The sequence below is a fragment of the Mus caroli genome, chromosome 5 (genome assembly GCF_900094665.2).
Source record: "Mus caroli chromosome 5, CAROLI_EIJ_v1.1, whole genome shotgun sequence".
NCBI classification, from domain to species: Eukaryota; Metazoa; Chordata; class Mammalia; order Rodentia; family Muridae; genus Mus; species Mus caroli.
The window spans coordinates 91,817,171-91,844,756 of record NC_034574.1 but is presented as its reverse complement, the minus strand read 5'-3'; the positions used below and the strand labels follow the sequence as shown (position 1 = coordinate 91,844,756).

The window sequence follows — 27,586 nt, the reverse complement described above, 5'->3', positions numbered from 1 at the left end:
CCTGGATGTCTTATGTAATAGCCTTCAAATAGAACACTGCACAGTGAACCTGTTGCTTCGTCTGATTTATGAACAGAGATACTTGCACCATTTCTGTATCTGCTTATTATGACCCCTGAAAGGTGATGTATGGAACAGCTTTTTAGAAACCAAACTCTCAGCATGTCCAGCTAAACAGATCAGCCTCTTGCTTTACCCATGGGAGTTGCCATGCCCTTAAAACATGACACACTCCATCACTATTTCATAATGACTAAACAGCTGATAGCTACAGGCAAAGATGGGAAAAACATATATTCTGATCTCATACATGCTCTGTAATGGAGCATTTATATCTAATCATCATATAAGAGTGATTTAAGATCAGGAGTGTCCTCAGAGACAAAGTGACCAACCATCTATGAAGTGAAATCACTTCCATCTTCCAGGTAATTACAGTTACCAGAAGATCTTTAAATTTTTTCAGTGTGTGTGTGTGTGTGTGTGTGTGTGTGTGTGTGTGTATAGAGGTCAGAGGATAACTTGTGGCAGCTGGTTTTCTCCTTCTGCCATGTGGGTTCCAGGAATGCTTTGGTAGCAAGCACCGTTACCCACTGAGATACCTTACAAGTCTGTTAATGAAAGATAAAACAACTTCCAACAGCAGAAATCAAAGATGACATACTTATGACAAGTGGAAATGGAAACTGTGTCTCTGTTGACTCTCTTTCCTGGTGAATAATTTTTGTAGGCTTTGATGGAGTATAGGGTCCATGATTGAGGACAGTGTCTTGATCTCTGGGGAGAAGACCCTAGAAACAGGTGTGGAGCATGGTAGTCACCACAAGATAGTAATTCACTTGGTCATTTCTAACAACGGCTTGTAAGCCTCAACATCCATGAACAACGTCACAGGAAGAGAGAGTATAGTGGTAAGGAAACTTTAAAGTTAATAACTTCAGGAAGCACTTCCTAAATTACCTTAGAGCAAATGACAATATGTGTAGTGAAAAAAGAAAAAAGAAAACTACAGAAGAACGACACCCGGGGTTTTAAAATTGAAGCCTTTGGCTCTCTTTTTCTGGGAGTCAAGGCCTTGAAAACATCTGTATTTCCAATCAGTGACACGTTGCTCTTGGCATAGGCTCTTGGATAATGCAGTCATCAGTGGATTGGTGCTGGCCAGAATATGATATTATTGACGACAACAAAGGAATGCCATGATGATGCAGCTATAGAACCATATTAAGGAAGCCTTTTCTTTTTCTACAGGAGGTACAGCGAGCTGACACACGCACATTCAAACTAGTATTCTGCACACACTAGCTCGACTCACACCATGATTGTAGAGAAAAACCCAGGATAGACAAGTCTCAGAAACCTTCCCGATGAACATCAAAGAAAGATGGGTGTTTAGCAGTTGCAGTCTGCTCAGGAGCCTAAGGCAAGACACCTAGTGAGAAAAAATTCCAAGGCTCCTATCTACTTCCCTTTCCTCTTTTTATGAGTAGCAACAAATGATAAGTTATTGCTGTCATTTCCCACCCAATCTTAAAGCCCAATACAAAAATAAGTCACTGTGTTCTCTAACACTTCTAAAAAACCAGGTTGAGTAACAATTTTTCTTATGTGATTAAGAAACAACAGAAATAGAGGTCCACGTTTACTAAAATCTCACTTTTAGTTACATTCAAAGGAAAATACAGTCCGGTTTTGTTTGGTGGGAACCTTCAATCTATTTGTTCATTTTCTTCCTGCTATAAAACATCTTTTGGGACAAAATGCATTGGCAGTGCAAAAAAAAAAAAAGCCCATAAAACCCAACTAATGATTGGATGGAGCATCTGTGAGTTCTTGACGAGGTTATCTACAAGCACAGGAGTCTACTGTCATGTTGGGATAGACTTTGAGCACTACATTCTTGTTTTCATCAAAGAACAAGATGCTGAGTGAGGACATCTTTTCCGGCACACAGCAAGGCTCGGGAATCCCAGAGACGACCCCCACCGCTCGCACTATGCTCTGGATGGTGGCGTGATTTGATGGCTTCAAAGACTGGAAAGAGAAATAAGAGCAACATGTTAGGTGAAGCCGCTCTCCTCGGGTCTCGTCACAGACAATGAATTTGTTTGAACAGTCCTAAAGAGGCACACATCATTGAATATTCAGCCCAAACTCATCTACCTCCAAGGATGTATCATCTATAAAGTGCCTGTTAGGGTCCGGGAATTTTGTAGGTGGTGCCTTTAATCTTCACAACAAATTGGTCACGTTATTTATTTATTTATTTTTCAGAAACTCAGAAAGCTAAATGACATGTCTGAAGTCAAACAGCCGGTTAGTACAATGAAACTTTGAACTCCATTCTGTTAGCAGGAATCATTTAATTAGAAACAACTTAGCCCCCAACCATGGAATTAATGTATTCCCCATGTTTTTAATTAAAACAACAAACAACAAGAATTGTCCCTGACCCTCTATGAACCATTAAAGAACTCAATAAACACACTGACAGTAACCATCAACTATAAAGGAGAATTTATTCACTGTTATTAAAATTAAACTAGGTGGAGTAAAGGCTAATTATTAATTTATTTTGTTGTCATAAGGATTAATCTTTTATTCATATTATACAACTATCCAGCTCAGATTACAAATTGGGGTTGACAAGACCACACCTTTGACCACTGGGGGTCACTGTTGCTCCATGGGCAATTTAAACTGGGTGGCTTGGTAGTCTTAAAATGGACTGTGTCCTTTGGGAGTGAAGAATGGGGGTCTAAGCTTTTCTCGTGGATGACAGGAGTTTGGTCAAGGAAGCCTTGATCCAATCTCTTCCCTGAGAAAACAGAATGTGTTTTACTTAGGAAGCAATGTACAGCTCTACCCTCTCTAGAAGTATTGAAAAAAGTCCCAATCTCAAGCCCAGAGTGGTCAGAAGAACTCCAGGAGAGAAGCCGCAGTGCCCAGAAACACAACTCTCCTAGTATTTCCCTAGGTGGATGTAATTAGCTTTGTTTTAAATACATTTAGAAGCAGAAATTTTAGGACTGAGGTTGTGGCTCAAAATCACTTGCCCATTATCTGTGAGGGCCAGGGTTTGATCCCAGCTGTTCCTCAAAAAGACGGATACAACCCTGCAATCCTAACTCACGAGTTAAAGGCCAGCCTCAGCTTTGCGGGTGGAGCAGAAAAGCTCATCCCGAGGTTACATGAGACTCTCTGCTAAAAGAAAGACAGAGAACAAAACAGGGAAGGAGTATTTGCCACAAGTGGACAATTTTATTTCAGCTAGAACTCTTATTTCTTACAGCTCAGAGGCGTTTGGATTCGTGAACTGGGACTCGAATCCAGCCTGGAAAGAGCACCAGGACAGGAACATGGGGAAGTTAGGGGGCTAAGGGTGCATCCAGGCCAAAGGAAAAGAAAGTGATGTGGAAAGCTGATGTACTGTCAGAAAAGCAAAGCAAGAGAAAGAAAGGACCAGTGCTGGCAGAAGAAGGGAGATGTTATTTGAATCACTCCATCTTTTAAGAATCCTATACACTACAGTTCAATTTTTGTAAAATGATTTTTAGAAACTACTGTCAACACTACAGGATGTTTCTACTCTTGCATTCTAGTAACTTGAAGAATGTCTTTAAAAAATAACTTTAATTGGCTGATTAACTGGTCAATTAGTTCTAATTGGTTACAAAGCAAAGTATTCTCACCTTGAGCTTTAAAGGCTCCTAGTATTTGTACCTTACGTATTGTTTGTCCTGTATTAAAATATGTTTACTTTACTGGATGAAAATTATCAGAAAAAAATGTGGGAATCAAAAGAGGATTCATGAGTCTATGAAAATGTCACAGTGATTCCCATTATTCCACATAATTAATATTCAAGAATAAAAGCCAAAGACCTCTGTGAGTCTGTGAAGTTTACAGGATGTGCCTTGAGCATTGGAACACAGCAGGGCACATGCTGGCATGAATATTGTTGGCTTCCACTTCTTCTGTTGACTGAAAGCTATTAGAAAGCTTCAGCCTTTCAAATAGCTTGCTTCTAAAGTGTTAGAGGCAGTTATAGTCAGTTTGTCTGTTGTTACTCTTTCTGGTTAATGTTTAATGCCTGGGTGTCATGTAGTGTAGGTGGCCTTAATCAAATGAGTACTTGAGCCATTGGTATGGCTACGCGACCCCTCCCTCGGTGCCTAGAATAGTGTATCTAGACACCGTAGCAGCAATATTGTTAAGTGGCTGAAATACTTAGAAGAAATATAGTACACTCTCCATTTTACCCATTTATGAGGAATAACTCCTATCAACAAAAATAAAAGGTTCTGTGCAAGTGACTTGGCATAGATATGGAAAATATTCATGGGTGTTACCTAGGGGAAAATTCCTCTCTCTCTCTCTCTCTCTCTCTCTCTCTCTCTAAGTCAGAACTGATGGGTTTAGGAATGGATATCTGAGTAATCTCTCCAGTGGGCTCACCAGAGTCAGGCCCAAGCCCTTGATTCTGGGGTGTTTTGTATCAGGGACCTCTCAGATGACTAGGGAGTATCCCCTATTTTCTTGCTATGGAATCCTCTGACGGAGCTACCCTTACCAGAGATAGTCACATCATGCAGAAGTAATCCATGCTGTCATTTGCTGGTGCGAAGCATGCTGCCAGTAAGAATTATTGTTTTCCAGCTAGGATCATGTTTCTCATGGCTCTCTCTCGTCTAAGCTTAGAGCTGATACCAGCCAGTCCCAAGTGCAAATCTGAGCTCCTCTCCACACCTGCCACGCTTTTAAATGACAGGGTGCACCTCCTCCACCATTCAGGTGAGACTCGGCTGAGGTTGGTCAAATTTTGTGTTTGTGGTGTTCATCTTCCTGACCAAGATGACAACTGGAAGACCCTTTAAGAGCCTATCATTTTGCATTCATTAAATTTGAAACTCTTTATAGGGAGTGCTTGCTTCAAAGTACTTCAATGATGTGTTGCTCAATTCTACATCTTTGCTGTTCCTAGCTTTTGCACATTTCCTCGCAGAACTAACTTTATTCCTCTAACCCTTCTTGTTTCCTTGGATCTCTGTCAGGAACCATGGATCAATCATTTTCATTTGAAATTTCTGTTTTCCATTGCTGCTAAGGTGGTGAGGGAGGCAGAGGCACAGAACTTGGCTCTGCCTATCTGGGTATTTTTTTTCCATCATATGGCATCCTTCCGAGAGTCCTTCTTGGGGAGAACAGACTGGCTGTAAGAGCTGGAAATTAGGGGGAAAAATCCAAAGTGTTGTGTCTGTGAGTGAAATCTACAGGGGCCAGGCTTGCACCTGCCAAGCTGTGGATGCTTTCCTCTGGCTAAATCTGATCACAGGACATTAGAAGGGGAGAGTGTGTCATCGGCTGAGAGCTTCATTCCTGACCTGGGCCATGAGGTTCTCTCTACACGATTCCAGTCCAGCCCACATGGGTGTGATGGCCCAGAGACTATCTAATTGAAATCAGCGAGAGGGCAAAGCCTGGAATTTGGGGAAGGCAGAACACAGATGTTCTGAATTATAGAGCAGGTTGTCGACTTTTGCAGACAAAGAACCCCGCCATATAGGCCGGGATTTCGCCCAGGAGGCCAAAAAACCAGGAGGCCCCTAAACAGAGGAATCTGGCCTGGGAGAACTTTCCTCCGAGGCAAAATGTATATCTAAATTCTGAGAGTTCTTTGGCACTTCAGCCAGCCCACGTGTGCTCTGCTGATCTGACCAGAGGCCTTCATTTCCCTCTGCTGCTCAGACTATATTTTTAGTTAAATATCCCACTCTGGATGCCACCGCAGGCACTTGCTAACGGTACATATTAACCACCCCATTCCCTTTACATCAGTTTTTTCCCCATCCTCCTTTGTTACTGTACTGACCAAAAGATACAAAGTCATGGGAGCTTAAAGGGAACCCCTAACACACGTCAAATGTTAAATGTTAAGCAGTTCCACACAAGGCGACACCAAACTTCCGCTCTCAACTTGGGGAGGGGAAATCTCAACCTCAGAGAAAAGACCTCCACCTGTATCCTTGCTACCTGTTGCTTTTCCAAGTGTCAATTAATGTGATGAGTCCCGCTACTACAACAGGTTCTCTTTCGATTCCATTCTCACCCCAGGAAGAAGGTCCCTGGAAGAGCTCATGGGCTGTTGAACCCAGAGGAGGGGGAATTCTCTTTTCAGTTTTGTGATGTTTGTAAAGGGGCTGAAATTTTACAAAACCTTTCTTGCCTGGTGACTTTCCTTGCCTCCTGCCACTCTTGCCTTCCCTGCGCAGAGCTTCCTTAGACACCAGCTTAGTTAACTCTACTATGCCACTTGGTCTCCTCAGTGGCCACTCGTTAGATCAACAACAGACAGTTACAGAGTACCCATTCCATGTAGGCTGCTCTACTGTTTCATGTCTTTCCAGTGTTGAAGAAAAAATTAACATGCAGAAAGTTTTATGGACTTAATCTAAGGGGCCATTGTTGTTTAGTCCTGTGGAACCAACATCCAAGCCAAAAGGAACTAATTACTTTGCTATTCCAAACAGCAGGTTTGTGAACCAGCAGGTTAACCTTGGGCACTGTTAGATGCACAGAGTCCACTGCAGCCTCCACTTCACACGCACAGCGTCAGATTCTACGTATTAACAGGATCCCAAGCTGTTTGACTTCCACTTAGGACCAAGCATTATTAGTTAATTCTGTGAATGCTCTATCGTCTGTTTTTCCCTAAATTCATCTCTGTGGTTCTTAACTTATCCCCTGGAAACTTCTAGGGATGATTTCTTCTCATCACTAGGAACCACAGTCAAGTTCTTATAAAGAGAGTGGGCTCATAAACAGCAAAAGGAGGTACAATGAAGCCGATGGCCACAAGTCGGGAAAGACTAGAGAGAGGTGGAAACATCCAGAAGCAAAAGGACCGAGCATCTACATCTGTGTGGTCTCTGGAGCCTGGAGATTGGAGTGAGGAAGGAACAAGACTTTTTTTTGTTTAAGCTACCCAGAAGAACTTCATCTCATGGGGCTAAGGGAAGGAGGTTACTTGGACAAGTCCTAAGACCTACCTAAAATCAGGTACTCTGACATAAAGTCAGCTTTGGATTACAACCCCCGCATCTCAGTGTCACAAAGCAAGCCACACTGTAAAATAGGACATATCTCTGTTTTGTACAGTCACCATCTTGGTTACACCCAAGATTCTAAGTGTCACCCCAGTTGAACACATTTTGTCTGAGCAGTGAAGGTCTTTCATGATTCTTCCAACAAGAAAGGGCACGTGACACAGCCCTGAATTCATAATCCTTACTTTATGTTTGGATTCTTTTTAAAAGAATTATAGATAGATAGATAGATGTAGATAGATAGATGTAGATAGATTAGAGATAGAGATAAGAATAGATATAGGTGTGTGTGTGTGTGTGTGATTTATTTTCATGCACACCAGAAGAGTGAATCAAATCCCATTACAGTCAGTTGTGAGACACCATGTGCTTGCTAGAAATTGAATTCAGGATGTCTGGAAGAGCAGCTAGCACTCTTAACCACTGAGCCATTTCCCATTTCGTTAGCTGCCCATGTTTGGATTCTTAAAATAAGAAATTACAAAAATCCCACTGGAAAGACAACTTCGTAAGGGATGTACAAAGCTCATCTTTCTGAAACAACTAATGAAGAAAATAGGGTTTCAGATGGGTTGTTGGCCCAGAGGCTGACTTAGCCTTGTGTAGAGCCCTTTCTATGTGCATGCCAGTCAGTGAGTCTAGGAATAGACCTTAGCATACCAATACAATAATAAAGATCCCTGAAGTGAAGCTGACAGTCTAAGAGGCGAAGGATCATTTTCTCTCTCTCTCTCTCTCTTTTTTTTTTTTTTTTTTTTTGGTTTTTCGAGACAGGGTTTCTCTGTATAGCCCTGGCTGTCCTGGAACTCACTTTGTAGACCAGGCTGGCCTCGAACTCAGAAATTCACCTGCCTATGCCTCCTGAGTGCTGGGATTAAAGGCGTGCGCCACCACACCCGGCTTTTTTCTCTATTTTTAAAAGCAGAACTGATTCATAGTTTACTAAAGATGCTCTTTTCTTCCTTTTCTACATTCTGTCCATTTGGTCACCGTATGGTGTGCCGTGGAGATTTAAGCTGTTGTAAGTTGAGATGGAAGTGAAGCAGTATGCTTAACTGGATGTTGGAGGGTAGAGCTAACTCTTACTGTAGGGTGTGCTCTTTAGGGAGCTGTCCTTTGGACTTGCTTTGAAGGAGAGTCATTGGAGTTGGAAACACTTCTGAATACATGCTGATATAAAATGCGGTCCCTGGTCCTTCTGAAATAAACGGAGGTAATTTCAGACAGGGGGAGGGCACCCTGTTTTGCCTTTGTGTTTTGTGTTTAGCAGTCAAGCAAATGAATTAAGCATCTGCAGGGTTTCCGGTCAGTTCACCTAGCTGGACCCTGATCTTGACTGGTACTGGGACAGCTCAGCTCACAAGAAACTGCTTATCTAAAATTACTCTACATCAGAATATCACACCCGTTAGCACTTCCTCTTGCTTCTACAATATCCCTCCATCCCTGGAACACCACTCAGAGGCCAGCTTCTGCCACCTAGGGCCTGCGCACTGTGGACAGGTGTATCTTTACAAGTGACCACAAGGCTGGATATATGTCATGTTTGGAAACAAAAAAAAATGTATATTATGCACTTAAGCTTTTCATAGTCTTCATACCTCCTATTACATTAAAGATCATCAAAGGAAACCCAAGCATAGCCACATTGCCCATTTTGTTAGACTTTAGAATGTTAGGAATAAAGGTCTGAATAGAGGTTTCTAAATGAAAACATACACTTAGCATACTCCTCTACCCCGTGCAAAAATGAAAGGAGCACAAGGTGAAGGGCGGCGGCAGCGGCTACCTTTGGCATTGGGAACTGGCAGGCTCCAGAGCAGTAATAAGCATCAAATGACTTGGGGGAGATAATCCATTCGCTCCAGCCGATATCAGCAAAGTCCACTTTAAGGTACCTCCTGGCACAGTTCCGAGGTTCAACCCACTGCTTTCGCCTTGCCTTCTTCAGGGTCTGCTCATCAAATTGCAGCGTCTGTCCCTTCTGATGGGACCCTTTCCTCTGTTTCTTTTTGTTCCTGCTCTTCTCAGGGGGCTGAGTCTGAAGGCTCTTATAAGGCTTTCTCTCCTCCCACGGTCCCTCCTCCTTGTACTGATACTCTGCCCCAGGTAGCTCATTGTTCTGCAAGGGCAGCAAGATCCCAGTAGAGCGCTTCTTCCTCCTCTCAACCGAGAGGGCTTCTCTGACGTGGCTATCCAGTCTGGGCACAGTTCCCGCTGTGAAATCTCGGTGTCTCTGTAAGCTAGATACCACGCTTTCTGGCTCAGAAATGGCAGCATCGTTGGCGTATACCAAGATATAAGGTTCCGGGAAAAACAGCATCTTCTTGGGTAGCTCGTGTGCTCTGGAGGTAATGTTAAACCCAATGAGAAACTCCTCATTTTGCTTGGCCTTCCTTAAGAGCTGAGTGATGTCTTTTGACAGCCAAGACACGCTGTCTCTATAAGGTCTGACCACATCTACAGACAGATGACCCAAGAGCTGGCTTTGGTTGGATTTGAGGATCCATGCAGAGAGGTCTATCTGGATGTGTTGTCTCTGAGTGTGATGGGAGCATCCTTGGGGTTCTGGACAGCTCAAGCTGATGTTCACTAATTCTCCAATGTAGAAATACAGTGTGGCTGACAAAATGTTCTCCGACTTGGTTAGAGAAGTCAGATTGAAGGTGTGCAACCCCTTCCTTTGAAGAGTTCCTAGGAAAGAAAAGGAGAGAAATGGAAGTAAGCAGGAACTACTATTTTAATACAGCATTCAAAATTCAACTCAAAATAAATCACTGCTCTCAATGTAACAGCTAAAGCCATGAAATTCTTAGAAGGAAACATGGGGCAGGGATCTTTGTGACTTTAGACTTGGTGACAGATTCTTGTATGCCACAAAATGCATTCGGCAAAAGGGAAAATATGTCATCAAGTAAAACTTTAAAAGTATGGACTTTATCAAAATTAAAATGCCTGCACATTCAAGGTAGGTACCAAGAAAATGGCAGGATGCTCTACAGAATGGGATAAAATGTTTATCATAAAATACTTGCTGCCTATGATTCTAAACGTTTAGTAGCCAGAATACAATACATAAGTAACAGTTTTAATTCAACAACAGAGATACCGATATTCACAGAGGACCTGAAAAGATATATTTCCAATCTATTTCTATATATCAAATACATACAAGTGACTGGTATGGATGTGAGAACATACAGAAAATCATCATTGAGATAAAAATCAAAATCTCAGTCATGTGGTACATACTATAGCGGTGTGGCATGTATCACAAACAACAACAAAAAAGCCTCAAATACCAGAAAGGTTGTGGAAAGAAAATGGAACTCCTTCTAAACATTAGAGAAGATATAAATGGATTCAGCTATTGTTGAAAACACTTTGGTATTTCCTCAAAAAACAAACAAACAAACAAACAAACAAACAACCTAACCAGGAAATTAACATATGATAAAATAATTCCTCAGGAACTGGAGACAGGCAAGCACTCAAGTAAGTGTATACACAGTAGCCAAAGGTAGGACCAGTCCAAATGGTCCTCATGGATACCTATGACCTCTCTAAGCTAGAGAGCATGCTTTCCAGCTCAGAAATGGCAGCATTGTTGGTATATATGAAGATATAAGGCTCCTGGCCTTCCTTAAGAGCTGAGTGATATCTTTTGACAGCCAAGACACTCTGTCACTATAGGGTTTGACCACATCTACAGACAGCTGACCCCAAGAACTGGCTTTTTGATTGCTGAGCAGATAAGCAACTCTTGGTGCATCTATGAAACAGAACACTGCTACTGTGAAAAGGGGACAATAATATGTGCTAAAAACATGGATGGGCCTTGAAAAGTTAAGCAAGACAAGGAAACCACATGTCAAAGCCCTCTCACTGTTTAATTCCATTTGTACACACTATCCAAAATAGTTAAATTCATAATGATAGGAGCAGAGGGGCCCCTTGGGGCATAAGCGGCAACTGGGAATGAGGGAAGAAAGTCTTTAATTTTTCTGAGGCTTGATTTCTGGCTGATGGAACCTAGAACTCCTAATTATTAGAGTAGATATGAAGGTGTGTTATCCGGAAGACGTTAACTCCCGCTTTATCATCCATTCCCTTTAAAATAGTTAATCTCATGTTATGCAACTTTCCCTTCAGTGAGAAGGATCAAGGAGAGGTCCATGTTGGTGTCTGAAGGGAGGAAAGGCGAGGGAGGAATTATGAAATTATATCATAGTCTCAAAAGAAATAACTTTTTATTTTTATTTTATGTACATTGGTATTTTGACTCCATGTATGTCTTTGTAAGGGTGTCAGGTCCCCTAGAACAAGAGTTAAAGACAGTTGTAAGCTGCCATGTGGGTGCTGGGAATTGAACCCAGGGCCTCTGAAAGAACAGCCAGTGCTCTTAACCGGTGAGCCATCTCTCCAGCCCAGAAATAACTTCTTAAAAGAAACCAATACAGAACAGATTCAACACATTTTCTTGCTTTTTTTTGGGGGGGTGAGGAATTCTATTAGGAAAACTCTCTAAGGTGACAGGAGTTAATTTTGCTAACCCACACTCACATTTCTGACCCATAATTGTTCCTGTATGAAAGAATTACAGGGATGGAAACAGAGAGGAGCCCGAAGAAAAGAAGGTCCAGTGACAGGCCCAAAGTAGGTTCCAGCTCAAGGGGAGGTCCCAAGGCCTGACTCTATTACTGAGGATATGGAGAGCTCACAAAAAGGGACCTATCGTGACTGCCATCCGAAAGACCCAACAAGCAGCTGAAAGAGTCAGCTGCAGATATTTGGACCCAACCAATGGACAGAAGCAGCTGACCCCTGTTGTTGAATTAGGGAAGGCTGAAAGAAGCTGAGGAGAAGGGCAATCCTGTAGGAGGACCAACAGTCTCAATTAATCTGGACCCCCAAGATCTCTCAAACACTGGACCACCAAACACACATCATACACCAGCAATATGAGGCCCCCAACACACAAACAGCAGAGGACTTCTGGGCCTGTGTTCATTCAGAGATGATGCACCTAACCCTCAAGAGATTGGAGGCCCCAGGGAGTTTAGAGGATAAGTGGAGTGGGGGTAGGGAGGAGGTGTGGGATGTGGAGCAGTCGGAGTGGGGGCAGGCAGGGAATGGAATATGGAGTGTAAGAAATAAATTAATTTTTAAAAGAAAGGTAGAAAAGTGTACAGCAAAGATGGATGACCAGCTTTTCTAGTTTGGTTTCTCTTTGTTGATGCACCATACATGTATGGAAACTAAAGTACACTAGTATACTTTGTGTGTGGTAGCGGGGGATGGGTGAGCTCTGGGGAATACCAAGAGCTCATCAGATGGTACCTCATCACAGATACCTCAGTGACCCATCTACTCATCCTCCTAGTGCAAGCACAGGGTTTCGAATTTGAACTGGATTTAATAATGGCCTCAGTCCCTTCTTAGCCTTGCAACTCTGGGCGAGCTATTGTTCTCATTCATGAAAATGGAAAGACTGTTGCAACAGACACTTAGAAACTGTTTTCAGATAAGGAGCATGGACTCCCCCCACAGGGTCACCAGACCACGAGAGCATCATGGAAGCCTGGCATCTTTGTGTCCATGTTGTATCTCTCCTTGACTCTGGATCAGATTCCTGACCAATGGGACTCAGACTCATTCCTGGCTGAGGGGATGACTGACTGCCTGAAATCTGGCTGGCGGTGCAGCCTGACAAGACCCAAATGTACACAACTTCCCCCTCAAGTATGACCACAGAGAGAAGAGAGCAAAGAAGGCATTTCACTGTCAGCCTCTCCAGTGCCACCTTCTTGTCCCCTTTGCCACAGGGGCTTTGACCTCCCAGACATGTGGTCACATAGATTTCCAGCAAAAGGAAAACCTTACAGGCCTGTTGACCTTATGATGGGGTTATCACCTAAAACAGAACGACCACGTTGTCATGGTGGATGCTGAAACTGTCCCTAGACCCCTATAGGAGGAATCATTTGGGAAAACATAATGTCCTTTTAAAGGATAAGGATTCACCCAGAGTCACTAGAACTTAGACAATGCACACAGTCAGACCACAGTTTGTCCAGGACTTCTTACTTATGCATATATTTGCATGCTGCACCTTTTTTCCCCCTCTCTGGAAACCCAAAGCTCTCACGTCAGTACCCTGAAGATGATCTGAGATGTCTGTTATTGTCGTATTAAATCACTTGCCTACTTTACCACTATGACTTTTCCATCAGAATTTTTGTGTGAGGAGCCACATCTAATTTGTTGGAAGCCACCAAACTAGTCTTTGACTAGAGTGTCCATCTCCGGTGTCATCACAATTAATGGGATATGTGTATCATTCATGAAAGTTCTAATGTTTCTTAAATTAGTAAATTAGTATTGTGATCTGAGCCTGCACTGTCATTATTATAGGAATTATGGCTCCTTCTCTCTACTTTACAAAACATGGACTGGGTGATCTTAGAATTTGTATACTGTGGCTGAACAAATTAGCCACGCCTTTAAAAATGTAGCAACATAGTGCTGTTGCCTGAAGTTCCACATTGAATTCAAACTCTAAATGTAAATAGTTCAAGAAAAAAATGAGTGAAGTTATTAAGGCACATTTCTCATTCTTATAAGTGAGAAATATGTAACTGAAAGAGCAGGGAAGCTAGTTAGTAAGGGTAGAAACCAGTTCTCAAAGGATCGCCTAGTGAGTTCCCGCTAAGCTGAGGCTGAACTGGAAGAATCCCGCCCCCGGGGTCTGTCCCAGAGAGCCCGCCTCCATGCACTTGTTCCATATACGTACTTATTTCAGAAACACACACACGCAATCATGAAATTATGTTCTTGATCAAAAACACGTTTCAGCAAAAACAAAACATTTTTATAAAGACGTGGAAAACTTAAAATGAGTTCATCAGGTCCCCAAGCGCGGGGGAAGTGCAATGGGAAACATATTTTGTTCATTTCTAACATTGTGTGAAGCAAAGGAGAAAACTGCCATTTGTACACATTCGTATGATCCATGACACTGGGGTAATATCTTACAGACCTCTGTAACAAAGCCACGGCATTAGGCTGTCCAGGGGCTCTGCCCGTAATTCAGCCCAGTCGCCACAACATACACATTTCCCCAAACTCCACACAGCTGAGGGGTATTTAAAAAGCAAGGAGGAGAACACACCCTATTTTTTGTACGTGGCAATGAGCGGTTACCCACAGGCACACTAGCCTGGGATGGATGAGCGCTCAAGGATGGGGTGTCGTAATCTCACTTGGTAAGCTCATCTGCTTCTTTCCGCCACCCCCATCTCCAATCTTCAGTCTCAACTGACTCTCGGAATTCTCGCATTGCCTTCTTCCATTGCCCTCATTTCAGCCCAGTGCATTATCTCAAAGTCTCGACCTCATGATCAAGACTCAGATGCACTGTAGTTAATACCTAAACTCCCAACGTGCTGGACTCTTCACCTATAAAGCAAACGTAGTAGGAGTTCTACCTACAGAGCTATTGTGAGGATTCATTACAAGAGTTTCCATACAGGACTCAGCACACAGGCTCATTAAACAGCAGCTAACCAATGTCTGGGAAGGTTGTGTCTAACTGATACATGCTGGAAGTATGCGGTACTCCCTGGATGTCAAAGGCCTCAATACAGACAAGAATGCAACATATTACACGCATATACTAAAGAGTTTCATGGGGTTGAACCCATGAGTACATAGCAGTAGTTAAGTGTCATATAAACACTGGCAAAGATCCTCCAACTATGGCCATGAAAGAAACTCTTGAAAGCTGGTAAGAAGAAGGGGTTCAGTGGTAGAAAGAAGGGAGGCAAGACAGAATAACTTGGGGTAAAAATTACTAAAATTCATTATAGACGTTATGAAATTGGAAGCATAAAATTTTTAAAGAGAGAGATAAATTCTCCCTATGAGAAATTCAAGGCAATTACTAAGCATGTACTTTCTGACTTTTTCTCCTTTTAGATCTTAAAGTAATTTAACTTTCCAAATACTTTTATTGCACTAGGATCTCAAACTACATCTCAGACTAGACTTGAACTTGGTTTCGCACTGGACGCACATAGAAGGCCTCCTGTCTCAGCCTCTGAAGTGCTAGGACTGTAGACCTAGGCCACCCCATCTAAACTTCAAATAATTGTTTTTGTGAAATGAAAAAAAATTAGGAATTTTGCATGCTTTTCTATTTATCCGAGGTTCCTGTACAATTTTCCTTATATGCTTGAGTATCTAAGTTTAAATATCAGTGAGAGGAAAGTATTGTAATAACCACTCTTGTGTTCTTAAGTAGGCAGACACATGGATTTAAATTTCCAATCACAAATTTAAAATGGACTTTAACACTTTTCTAAGTGTCAACGACATTGTACTATGAATAAAAAAAAAAGATGGACCTCATTCGCTTACAAAATTAGCTCATACACTTACAGTTGCCTAGCAGCAAGTACCAACTGCACACTGCACCCAGCACATGCACACGCAGCATCATTCTTAATCCTGGTCCTCGTCTAAATTACTGAGGTGGAGAAAAGTAACTGAGAAAGTCCTGGAGATGAAGGGATTGGGACGCACACCCCAGCTTCAGATTGAATAAATAAGAATATCTGACAAGGAGAAAGAACACATGGACTGACAGCTACGCAACGATTGTTTGCTCTCTTTTAATTTTTAACTAAATACCTTTTCAAATGTTAACATTCATCTAACTTTATTTTACATGCATGGGTATTTTGTCTCCATGTGTGCCTAGGCACCATGTTGTATGCCTGCTGCCTATGAGTCCACAAGAGGGCTTCAGATACCCTGGAACTACTTAAGGACAGTTGTAAGTAATTCCCGGGTCCCCTGGAAGAGAAGTCAGTTTTCTTAACCACGGAGGCACCTCTCCATTAGAATATATGTTCAATTAAAATAGAACTGTATCACTCTCCCCCAACACTTCCTTTCTCCAACCCCTTCAATGCCCCCTCCATTCAACTCTTTCTCATGTCCTCTCCTGCTGGTTTAGGTCAACTCGACATAGGCTAAACTTATCTGAGAGGAAGACATATTAATTAAAAAAAAATGTCTCCATAAGATTGGGCTGTAGGCAGCGCTGTACAGCACTTTCTTATTTAGTGATAGGAGAGAGCCCAGCTCATATGGGTGGGGCCATTCCAAGGCTAGCGGTCCTGGGTTCTGTAAGAAAGCAGGCTGAGCAAGCCATGGGGAGCAAGTCAGTGAACAGCACCTGCCATGGCTTCTGCAGCAGCTCAGGCCCTTAGGTTCCTGTTCTGTTTGAGTTCCTGTCGTGACTTCCTTGATGACAGAGCCAAATAAGTCCTCCCCTCCCCAAGTTGCTTTGGTCATAATGTTTCATCACAGCAATGATAACCATAACTACGACCCCCCCTTTCAAAATGATACTCTTCTCTTTTCCTTTGATCATGCCCCCCTCTCTCTCACACACACATACCGTACACATATATAAATACAACCCGCTGAGTCCATGAGTCCATCTTTGTGTGTGTGCATGCGTGTGTTTTCAGGACTGACCATGTTGTGTTGGATAATTGACTAGGGAACGTATTCTTGGGAGAGGTTTCTCCCCACCTCTCTCAGCAGTCGTTAGTTCCCTATAGTTCTTGTCTAGGGGTGGACCCTGTGACATCAGTAACATGCTCTCCCTTTGGTGTGAGCATATATATCGACACTGTTGTTATTTAGACCTTGTGTGTACAGCCCACTTCTAATAGAAGATCTGGCTTTCTGGCTTCTATACATGTTCTTCCTCCTTTTCCACAAGGTTGCATGAGAAATGGATGTGGGAGCCATGTAACAGATGTATCCGCTGGGGTTGGGAATCTCCGTGATCAATTGATCTCCTCACTGTGTCTAGTTGTAGCTCTGCAATGGTCACCATGTGCTGTAGAGAGATGCTTCATTGCTGAGGAGCAATAACTACATCCTTTAAGAGGGGCTTCAGATCCCCCTGGAGCTAGGAGTTGTGAGGCACCAGGTTAGAGGGAAGGGATGTGCTAAGAAGCAAACTCCAATCCTATCCAAGAGCAGGATACAATTTTTAACCTCTAAGCCATCTCCCCAACCCCAAGAACTGTTTTTGATTATGTGAGAGGCTTCAGAAAGGCATGCCTTTCCAGTGCCATAGGTGAGACTGGTATCTGAGAGTCATAGCCGCATGCAATCTGGTTCCAAACTCATATAAGTCATGACTCTGACTTAACTGCGAAGCGTCTATGGGACATTCAGGAAGGCATCGCAAGTCTACTGCTATTGGAGCGTCCTCACACTGTGGCAGAGGGTGTTCAGGAACCAGAGAACGTCTTAGTCTTAGTACTCTTGGGAAACAGCAAAATCACAACAGGTTTCTTTCTACAGAGAAGACAGTGAGAAGGAGGCTGTGGTTTTTTTTGTTTTGTTTTGTTTTTTTAAACAAAAATTCAGCTACCAAAAGGTGGCGCCATTTTCATTCTATTTGGTGGCAACTCAGAACAAGTTCAATTTTCCTCGCCACTGCATTTTGGTCAGTGTTGCCAATTCCGACCTTGTGTTCTGACTTTAAATCATATCTGAGAACTGGAAGGAGGCTTTCTGTGCTCGAGCTTGAACCGAGGGTCTTGAGCAAGCCAGATAAGCTCCTCCACCTACCTCCTCCACCTAGGGCTGAGATGTTTTTTGTTTTTTGTTTTCCCTTGAAAGCAAAGACAAGCTTATCTTAACAATCCATTCCCTTGGCTAGGACCCTGTCTCTGTGATCACTCTTCATGATTCGTTCCTGACAAGGCGAGCTCCATACCGACAGGGCCATGGTTTGCTCTCTGCCTTCCTAACTTTCGGGTAGGGCTTGGACGGTCAGCAGAATTCATTAAGTGCTTTTTATTCTGCTGTGTAAAAGGAATATACCAGTTTTATTCACTTGTCACAAATGAAAGAGCACAGAAGCCAGCTGGCTCCTTAGCAACTGTTGGAAAGGGGAGCTGGGATGGCCTGTTCCATGCAGTGATCTTTCTTTTTTGGTGGGGGGAGTGGGTTCGAGACAGGGTTTCTCTGTGTAGCCCTGGCTGTCCTGGAACTCACTTTCTAGACCAGGCTGGCCTCAAACTCAGAAATTACCTGCCTCTGCCTCCTGAGTGCTGGGATTAAAGGTGTGAGCCACCACGCCCAGCTTGCAGTGAACTTTCTAAGGGGTCTGATCATTAAATAAAGATGGAAGATGCCTTTCTGTTTCTATCTGAAAAGCAAAACCAAAATTGAGCTTAGGGAGTGGACTCTAATTCAAGGGAGCTTGTAATTAGGCTTTAATTTAGGGGGTCTCAGGACCATTTTGCCCCCCTTTTGTTCAGTCACCCTCTGTGAGTAGCTGAGACAGTATCTCAGGAGCTAGGCAGAGGAAGTTCCTGTCCCTAGTGACCGCCAGAGAAAGGCTTCAAAGGGAATGAGCAGATACAATGGAAAGCTTTCTGTGCAAAGTCTGATTTTAAAGCAAATAGGCTAAATGAAAGCTTGATGACTAGTTAAATCCCCAGGAAGGAGGGAAAAGGCCTTTCAGTCATACTGAAAATATGTAACCAAGCACAGGTCTCCACACCCACTCTCTGTTTCTTTCTCCAAGGGACGCTGAATTGCTGGAAAGGTCCAGTGCCTGGGGTGGGGGTGCAGGTGGGGACAGTGCACAGAAGTCACTGGCTGACTGTCCTCTGCTGTTAACTTAGGCCTCACTTCTCCAGGCTACCTTCCTTTTCCTGACAGGGGCTCTGAAGCGAACATGAGGCATGACATTCTATGTTGTTTGGAAGACTCAGTCAAATGCTTAAGTTTTGTGGCATCCTCAAACAGCCATGCTCTGTGTCCAGAGAATCAAAACATCAACCGAAGATGAGATAATGCATGTGTTCCTAGAATGGAAAACTGTTCACTAATTATTTACGTGCACAGAGCCTCCACCCAAGGGCATTCCGAGACTGTGAACTCCCCAGGGAGGGGAGCAGACAGGTCCTGCGACTCCTTGAACACGCATTGCTTAGTTTTACACTCTGTATCACTATGCACTGAGGATCATTTGTTCAATTTGTCAGATAGACAACTGTTAAACTGACCAAGTTCAAGTGTTCTCTACTTAACACCAAAGTGAAGAGTTTGTCAAGTAAGTTCCAATCCCCCAAAGCTGGTAAAAGCCATTCTTAGTCTGAGGACCCTCTACTTTCCCTTCCTGTTCATTTTTTTAAAAGGAAGAATTATTTAGAGCAGCTATTTTATGAAGTAGAATATTCTCATTTTCTATGTTAGTGATAACATGCCCTACTGGAAATTATTTTAAGGCTAATTTATTTTTAAAGCTGGGCTTCCTGGCTGGTAGTTTTGCTACTCTCTTTTCTGATCTTGCAACTTAGATACTGTGCATTTAAGTTCAAGCCAGAGGGCAAACTGTGGCAGGTTCCCCAGTCTGTGGGAACCCCCACAGAAAACTATGGCAGGTTCCCCAAAACAGCAAAATGAGATAGAAACTCTGCCTTGGAAAGGCTGACTTGGTAAGTAAATCCTGGCTCCATTCTCTCGCACTTTAACACACCCACTAGGTTGAAAACCCTTTGCAGGTGTGAGAGAGAGGCAAGCAACTTGGCTGTCAAAGCCTCCCTAAGGGACAAAGTGGCTATTGTTCAAGGCAGAGATTTCTTTTTCATCTATCTAAAATAGCCTTGTGGATGAAATGACCCTAAAGTGTTTGTTGACTCCTCCTTCAGGCTACTTCATGTTCTTCTTCTCAGGGCAACAGTAGCCTTGGCTAGACTGGAAACACTAACACTTAAAGTGCTTGGGCAAAATTATCACCCTGTATTACTAACTTCAGCTAATTCTCTTTTATTTTACTAAGTAAGGGACTGTCAAATGCTCTCTCTCTCTCTCTCTCTCTCTNTNTATATATATATATATATATATATATATATATATNTNTGTGTGTGTGTGTGTGTGTGTGTGTATGTATGTTTATATGTGTGTATATATATGTGTGTGTATGTTTATAAGTTCATATGTGTGTATATCTTTATGTGTGTATGTGTATGTATATGTGTGTGTATATATGTTTATATGTGTGTGTGTGTGTATGTTTGTGTGTGTGTGTGTGTGTGTGTGAAGATTTGTTGTTCTACAGCTCTCTTGTTTTAGGCAGCTAGAGTGTGATATGCTATCACCCATTTGCCTTCTGTCCCGTGGTGAGTTCACGTGAGGACTGGCCTGAGTGTAGCTGCTGAGTTGAGCTAAAGGACTTTTCTCCCAGAGGAAGCTTTTCTTTTTCTGTCGGCTAAGCCGAAGAGCTGGGTTTGAACCCCGTTCTTGGCTATGCTGCTAGTCTCTCTAACACTTATGCTGCTAGTCTCTCTAACACTGCTAGTCTTCACTTCTCATCTGTGGAGCTGGCAAACCGAGCCAGGGTCTGTCTCTCAGGAAAACAGAGGGCAACACCATTGACAAAGTCGATGTAAAGATACAGGATGAGCTTAGAATCCTGGGATAGTCTTCAGATGTTTCAGAAGCGTCTTCATCCTGGTTTCCCACGAAGCACGAACGCACCGCAAACGTCGGGAGTAAGTACATATTGGTGAGCACAGGGCATTGTGGAAGGTTGTGGACACAGAGAGCTCACCTTACAGTACAACCCATGCTATTCCAAACCCGTTTTTTCAGCAAGTGGCTAGTTCTGTCTTACCCTTGGCTGCTGAGCAAAACAGGGTTGCAAAGATACTTTCTAATCGATTTCTTGAGGCTGGTTAGTGTTCTGCTGTGGGGCACGGCTCAGCAGCAAGCACCTCATCAAGAGGTTTCTGTCGCCCACAGGACCTTCTGAAGCAAGTTATGGGGCTAGAGCTTGGGTCTGTGCTTTTGCCTGGAGTGTGGGAGCTTCTGAGCCTCGAGGGACACTGCTCTGGAGTGACGCCAGAGTGTTCGGGATTCAGATAATTCTCACGGAAATGTGGGTTACTACTCTATCTTGTGTCCCATTCAGCTCTTTTAGTGACACTGAAGTGGACAAAGGCAATCCTTGTACTATGGTGAGCTTCTCTTTGGAAAGTGATGTTCTCCCTGGTGGAGGAAGGTTATGGAAACTGTATGTCTGTCCTTCTCACCTGTAGAGTTTGTGACTAATGGGTTTATTAAAAGGAAAGACACCTGACCAGCCAACCTTTGGAGGGCAGAGGTTCATCTTCTCAACACTCCAGCTCCAAGGGATTTGACACCCTCATCTGGCTTGCAAGGGTACCTAGATATGCCATAGCATTCTCTCACACATACAACACATGCCTTCTGCCTTCTCATCCTCTCCCACCCCCAAATTCTGTTTAATGACATATTCCCTAACATAACCATAAGAAATCAAACTTTCTGATACTGCTACCACAGTAAAATGATGAAGACACTAACTACCAGGATTTGCAAATCCAACTAAAGGGAAAATCATCAAAGTTTGGGAATAAAAGTTCTGTCCCATAGTGTGTCACAGAAATATGGTTATAGCATAGACGATGGATGTGATAGCATTTCTGTTAAATACGGCATACACTGGAGAGAAATAAAAGACTTGAGAGAGGTCTTGAGTGAATGTTTCTGAATGTGGACCCAAAGACTGGTGAAGTGGTACTTACCCCCACTACTGTATTGCTCCACAAATAAGATAACTTTTTCCTTTCAAGCCATTATGCTGTCTATAAAACAAACAAAAATCAACCACAGGGGAGAAAACAACGAAAGAAAACTAATCCGGAGGAGGAGGAGGAGGAGACGAAATGCAAAGTCAGAGACTCTGCAGTTAAAGAAGTTTATAACCTGGAGAAAAGAAGATAGGGCGGTGCCAAATGGACCCACATCTAAGAAGTGATGATGCAGTCTCGTAACCCCACCCCCCTAGCCCTGTGAGGGGAGAGCCCAGCCTGTGCACAGCGTGACACTCACTGAATTTTGCAGATCTACTTTTATGGTAAATTAGGATGCTTTTAACCCAGTGTTTTTCCAACTAGATATCCTAGGGCCATAATTCTTAGAAGGTTCTTTTGGGGAAAAAAAGAAAAAAAAATGCTCTTTTAAGGGGAGAACAGCCCTTAAAGGGACAGATAGGTCCCACACTGTTCATTCTTTTCATCTCATTTGACCTTGGCACCTCAATTTTATAAATACCTTCCAGAGACCCCTTTCTGTGAAGTTTTCTTTTATGCAATAAGATTAGGCCACTAGGAAGAAAGGGTTTTGAAATTAGCTCTGTATGCTGAAATTTTGTTCAGCAGATATATTATAACGCCCATTTCTCCTTCCATGAAAGAACCTGTTCTCTTCAATATTCCTTCCTAAGACAAAAGTTTATAATGCAAAAGTACTTAAAAGTAAATTTGGCCTTCATATTTCTAGTTAAAAATATTTGAAACAACCGAACAAGCAGTTATGAACTTCCACAGCTCAGGTAAGGTATGTCTTCCTTTCAGTTCCTTACTACACATAGATTTTAGTCCATAAAATTGAGTAAACCATCTGCTTGAATGAGTTACTGGCTTAGGAGTTTTTCATACTGACCTCTGTTGGTCTCCTGCGGTCTTTGAGTGTGCGTAACTTCACTACAAAGCTACATTTGAATTTTTTTTTTAAATATAATTCATTCTCTTTTTCCTTTCCACCCAGCGTGAATAATCGAGAATTCATGGTATTATGGATTTTTAAATGTCAGGGATTGTAAAGCTGTCCTGCTTATTACAGTAAGACTTCATTAGAGGCTATCATGTATTCAAAGTAGTGTGTAATTCAAAGCAGCTGTGTACCCCAGCTCCTCTCTTCCAGATGTACTATTGTCCTCTAAATAAAAACATCATACAAGCCAAGGACTCTATAGCTTCAAGCTTTGTTTCTAGGTGCCCAGAACCTTGATAACTATATTCCAATAAAGTTATTGCATCCTATTGCCATGGAAACAACAACAACAACAGCAGCAGCAGCAGCAACAACAACAACTTGCACTTTCCCATTGATACACAGATTCTTCAGGGCTTGGGCTTCTAGTCAAGTAGTGATTTTTCAGGCCTGGGTCACATATCAACTTTCCTACAGCCTTATTGTTAGCATTGCTTTTTAGAAATATGTTAAAATCACAGTTCTTTATATTGAAATGTTTTGGTTCACAGTAGGTAAGGGTCCCCTGTCATTTTCCACTGAGGTAAAATATTCAAGTGTGAGTCTGTGTTACTTCAATATTTCCTTCTCTTATTTGTGAAGGCAAATATATTTTTCTTAAAGATGGTATTTATCCACTGGGGCATAATCTTTTCATAGTTGAGTGTCATAAGTAGAGATAGCTTTAAAATAAGAAAATCAAGCTCTCGTTGCTTTTCCTAGAGACCTTATGAGTAAGACAAGTAAGAACAAGTGTCTATGGAAACAAGAAGCATAAATTAGGTACTGTAAAGGATCAAGACAGGAGAAAACCTCAAGAAAAATATTATGTCAGCCCATAGTAGCTAAGGACAAACTTAAACCAAGATTAAAATAAAAGCTAATTCCGTGCCCTTCTGTCTCCGGCTGATGGCTTTCTATCAACGTGGCCTTCTTTGTCATCCCTAATTTTGTGAATCACTTTTTGCAAAGGGAAAGATAAAGCTCACCTTTATGTAAACTCTTACATATCAGAGGAAAAGCTTATAAGACACGCCCCCCACAACTCCCAGGCTCATGGTTTTGGCACATTGACCTCCCAGAGCTGAGAGAGGAGAGCAGAGTTTAGCAGAAAGTGTGTTTAGGATCAGTGCCACCCACCATCACAGTAGTCAGAGGGAGACCACAGCAGCTACATTTCAGATACTCTAGGTCCAAAACAATGAATGATTTTAGTCAGGTGAGCTCCAGGGAGCAAATGGCTCTCTAAGGCTGTGTATCACTCAGAGAGCCTGGCAGATCATTGGGCACTCTGTACATGGAGCACAAGCACCTGACTACCCACAAAACCTGTAACATCTTTGGTATAGAGGAGCGCATATGTTGTGGAACTTCAGCGCGTTGAACTGGGAAGGTTGATCTAAGTTATTAACACAGATAGTGTCTTTTGCCTACATCAACTCGGGTCACCCAACGAAGGGCGTGTCTGGATAGTGGTGCTGATGAAGGGAGAAAGAAGTACAAAAGCTTTAGCCCCTTCTGGAGTCCTGCCACCTTATAGCCAGACAGGTCTTATAACAAAATCCTTTCACTGTGTGAGCAACTAAACACTCTTGGAAAGAGTCCAACCTGAGCCACTTCTCCAGGAGTCTCTAGGGAGGTAACATGACACTTCAGCTTCCACAAAACAACACACACACACACATACACACACACACACACACACTAGTGTCTACATTTGATGAATAAGTTATTAAGACAGTTTGTAGGATGCTAAGAAATTACTTTTCTTGTCAGGGAGCATAGCCTTGTATATATGTTCACAGGGGCAAGCCATCATTTCAAGGGAGTGTCTGGCCTCTGCTAAAGAGTTTATCATCTGATGGTATAAGACACAGTGAGGCTGACAATGGATGCTGGAATTATAATGAGTAGAAAGAGCAAGAGCCCAGATGGCAAATAGTTGTTAACCAGGACTTAGTCTAAAATCAGTAGCTAAACAATATGTGTGGAAGAGACAAAAAAAAAAAAAATCCAAATTTACCTTCAAATGTTGTTACACGTGCTAAAAATAAAATCTGTTAATGCAAAAATGGCTTGTCACTTGGATACCCCAACTACTCTCTGGGAACATAAGCAAATAGAAATATCGAAGCCAGGATGATTTAAATATCTTCCTTACTGCCACCTGCTTTGCCCACCCACCAGCTTCCTTCCAGACCTTGTTAGTCCCACGGTGCTCTTTGGCTCAGCTCTGCCCTCAGCAATGCACTAATGTAAACAGATGGGTCACTGGTGTCAGGGCTATTAGAGAGGTCTCTTCAAGTGGCTAGAATGCTCAGCAGCAGGCAGAATAGGTTTCTAGGTCCTAAGTAGAGGACAGCTCTTTCCAGATCCTGCCCGTGGGTCTACGAAGCAAGTGAAATTTGGCTTAGCTCAGCTTCTAGCTAAAGACTTCTTCTCTGCATTAAAAGCATAACTCACATTTATTGTAAATGGCGTCGTGCCCGTTAGCTCCAGAGTGAATTCACAGTGGCTTTCCTTGGTGGATATCCCCCCCTCCCCGCTCCCAGCCCTCATGAGTGAGGTCAGGAGAAAATTCATCTAGTGTTTTGGACAGAATGGAGAGAGCACTGGAGACCCAGCCTCCACCCTTGAACATTCCTGACTGTTCTTCAACCCAAATCTGGAAGGCAGCCTTTTCAGTCACCTTTCCTTTAATCCTGAACGTAATGTACACAAACCCCAGTGCATCCTTAAAGCAGATCAACAGTGAGTGGCCAGAAAATTTGCCCTCACGCTGTTATTATAAACTGTTCGCTTCAGCACAGGAGCTGGCAGGGTTAGGGGTGGAGTGGCTTTAAGACATGAATTTCAGCCTCAAGGATCTGTGTTGAAAAAAAAAAAAAAAGCTGGGAAGATGAGATTTTCATCGCTGATACTAAGAGGTGTTTACTCTCCACCAGAGGAGGTCTCTTCCCAAGCTAACTCTTCCCAGCTTGGATCTCGCAAGACTTATTTGCCAGATGGGTTAGAAATAATCTAAACACTCACACACCTGGTTTTGTTTGTGTGTTTGCCACTAGGGGACTATCAAGAAGAACGTGTCAGATATAGCAACCCAAAGGTCGCAGGAGTTAAGAGTGAGTTCTGTGTCTGGAGAAGTGCCTGTTGAGTATGCTTTTCTCTCTCTGGGCCCAGGGTTGGCATAAAATGGCATTCACTTCAATCTAAACGCTGCCAAAGCCCGTCGGAGGGAATTTCTGCCGAGCAATTAAATCATCAGCATAAGATCTCCGTAGGGGTGCCTGGAAGAGGGCTTCTGGACCCTGGGTGTTCTCCCTTGGCCTCTTTCCTGCTGCACCTCTAACTGAGCCCTGCCACTGTCCCAGCTTTTCTTCTGCTTTCCCATCTCAGCTGGGCTCAAACTGGGCTTATCCGGAACGCCCCTGGAAAATTCCGAGAGGGCAGAGGGGACCGGATGGCAGCATATGAGAAAGGGCCCTACAGTGTACTGCCAGGAGACAGTGGAGTGGCACGGCGGGAGGGGCTGTCCTCTGCACCCCGGGGTGGGATGGGCTCCCTCTCCCTCCCACTCACCTGTGGCTGCGGCTCTGAAGCTGCGGACCGTGTTACCACCGCGCAGGGGCTGAGGACCCGGGAGCTGCGAGCCCGGTGTCCCGGTAGCCTGGACTCTACTGCTGCCGCTGTACCTGTCATAGAGCCACAGCATATGCTCCGACACCTTGTCGTGCGGCCGCAGGTCCGGGCTCGGGCTACCACCTGTCGTGCGGTCGCTTGGCTCAGTCTCACGGAGTCCCACGAGGTGCAAGTTTGGTCTCTGTCCCTGTGCCAGGTTCAGGCAGAAGTAACCTAGCCACAAACACAGCAGCCCGCGCGCCCCGGCCATAGCGAAGTCCTGCTGTCGCACCACGCTACTTCGGGTCGCCTGGGACACCTCGGAGACGAAAGGGATGGTGGCAGAGCCTGGGTGGCGCTCCAGCTGCGGAACGGACACTGGGCGCCGGGCAATGCTGGACCGGGGCCGCGAGGGTCGACAGGTGGGCTCTGAGTGGCAGCCGCGCCCGCTCAGCTCCTCTCGCCGGCCAGCCGGAGGGCGGAAGGTCTGGGCGAGCGCAGCCGAGTTGTCAAGCGCGGGATCTCCCTTCCGTGCCACCTGAGACTGGGAACACCCGGCCGGGCGGCCGCTATGGGGATCTGGATCTGCGCTCCACCAGCCTGGGACGCGCGCCGGGGCGGGGTGTGCGCTGTCGCAGCCAGCTGAGTTCTCAGAGGACGTGGTGTGTGTGCGTGTGTGTGTGTGTGTGTGTTGTGTGAAGAGAGACAGACAGACAGAGAAAGAGGGAGACAGGGAGACAGAGACACAGAGACAGCGACGAACAGAGAGACAGAGACAGAGAGACTGGTTCTGTTCCTTCTTGTCCTGATCTGATCTGTCCGGTCCGCCTGCAGCGAGTTCTCCCTCTAGCCTCTGGCTCGCCTTCCCAAGGCAGCTGGGGCAAGACTACCTCCAGAAGAGAGAAGCCTGGAGCAAAGTAACCAGGGAGCCAGAACCAGAAGGGTAGGGAGAGACTAGGGAGGGCGCACGGGGAGGGGCAGGTGGCGCTGGAGGATGGAGGAAGAGTAGGAGGGACTTTTTAAAAAATCTGAGCACAAGTAGCTACATTCCTCCTAGCAAAAAGGCAGAGGCAAATAGCAGTTTCTTTCCCCTTATTTGTTCTTATTTTATTTTTTGGTTTTTGTTCCCTTTGTTTGTTGTAGAGGTTTTTGGCTATTTGCAGTTTGCTTTGTATTCCGCTGATTCCAAATAAAATCACCAC

The 27,586-nt window shown here is 43.7% G+C and overlaps 1 protein-coding gene across 2 annotated transcripts; it reads right to left on the bottom strand.

Annotated features, from left to right (window-relative positions):
* Positions 1-726: 726 nt before the first annotated feature.
* Positions 727-27,315, bottom strand: Bmp3 (bone morphogenetic protein 3). 2 transcript variants are annotated; one of them, XM_021163918.2, is made up of 3 exons: positions 26,346-27,315; positions 8,896-9,800; positions 727-2,034 (listed from the first exon to the last, which is right to left on the bottom strand). In XM_021163918.2, exons 1-3 carry the CDS (start codon positions 26,653-26,655, stop codon positions 1,843-1,845), a joined length of 1,407 nt encoding a protein of 468 aa, XP_021019577.1. In that variant the 5' UTR covers positions 26,656-27,315; the 3' UTR covers positions 727-1,842. The 2 variants fall into 2 exon arrangements, with proteins under 2 accessions (XP_021019577.1, XP_021019576.1); XM_021163917.2 differs by having other exon boundaries at positions 8,826-9,800; positions 26,346-27,303.
* Positions 27,316-27,586: the final 271 nt, after the last annotated feature.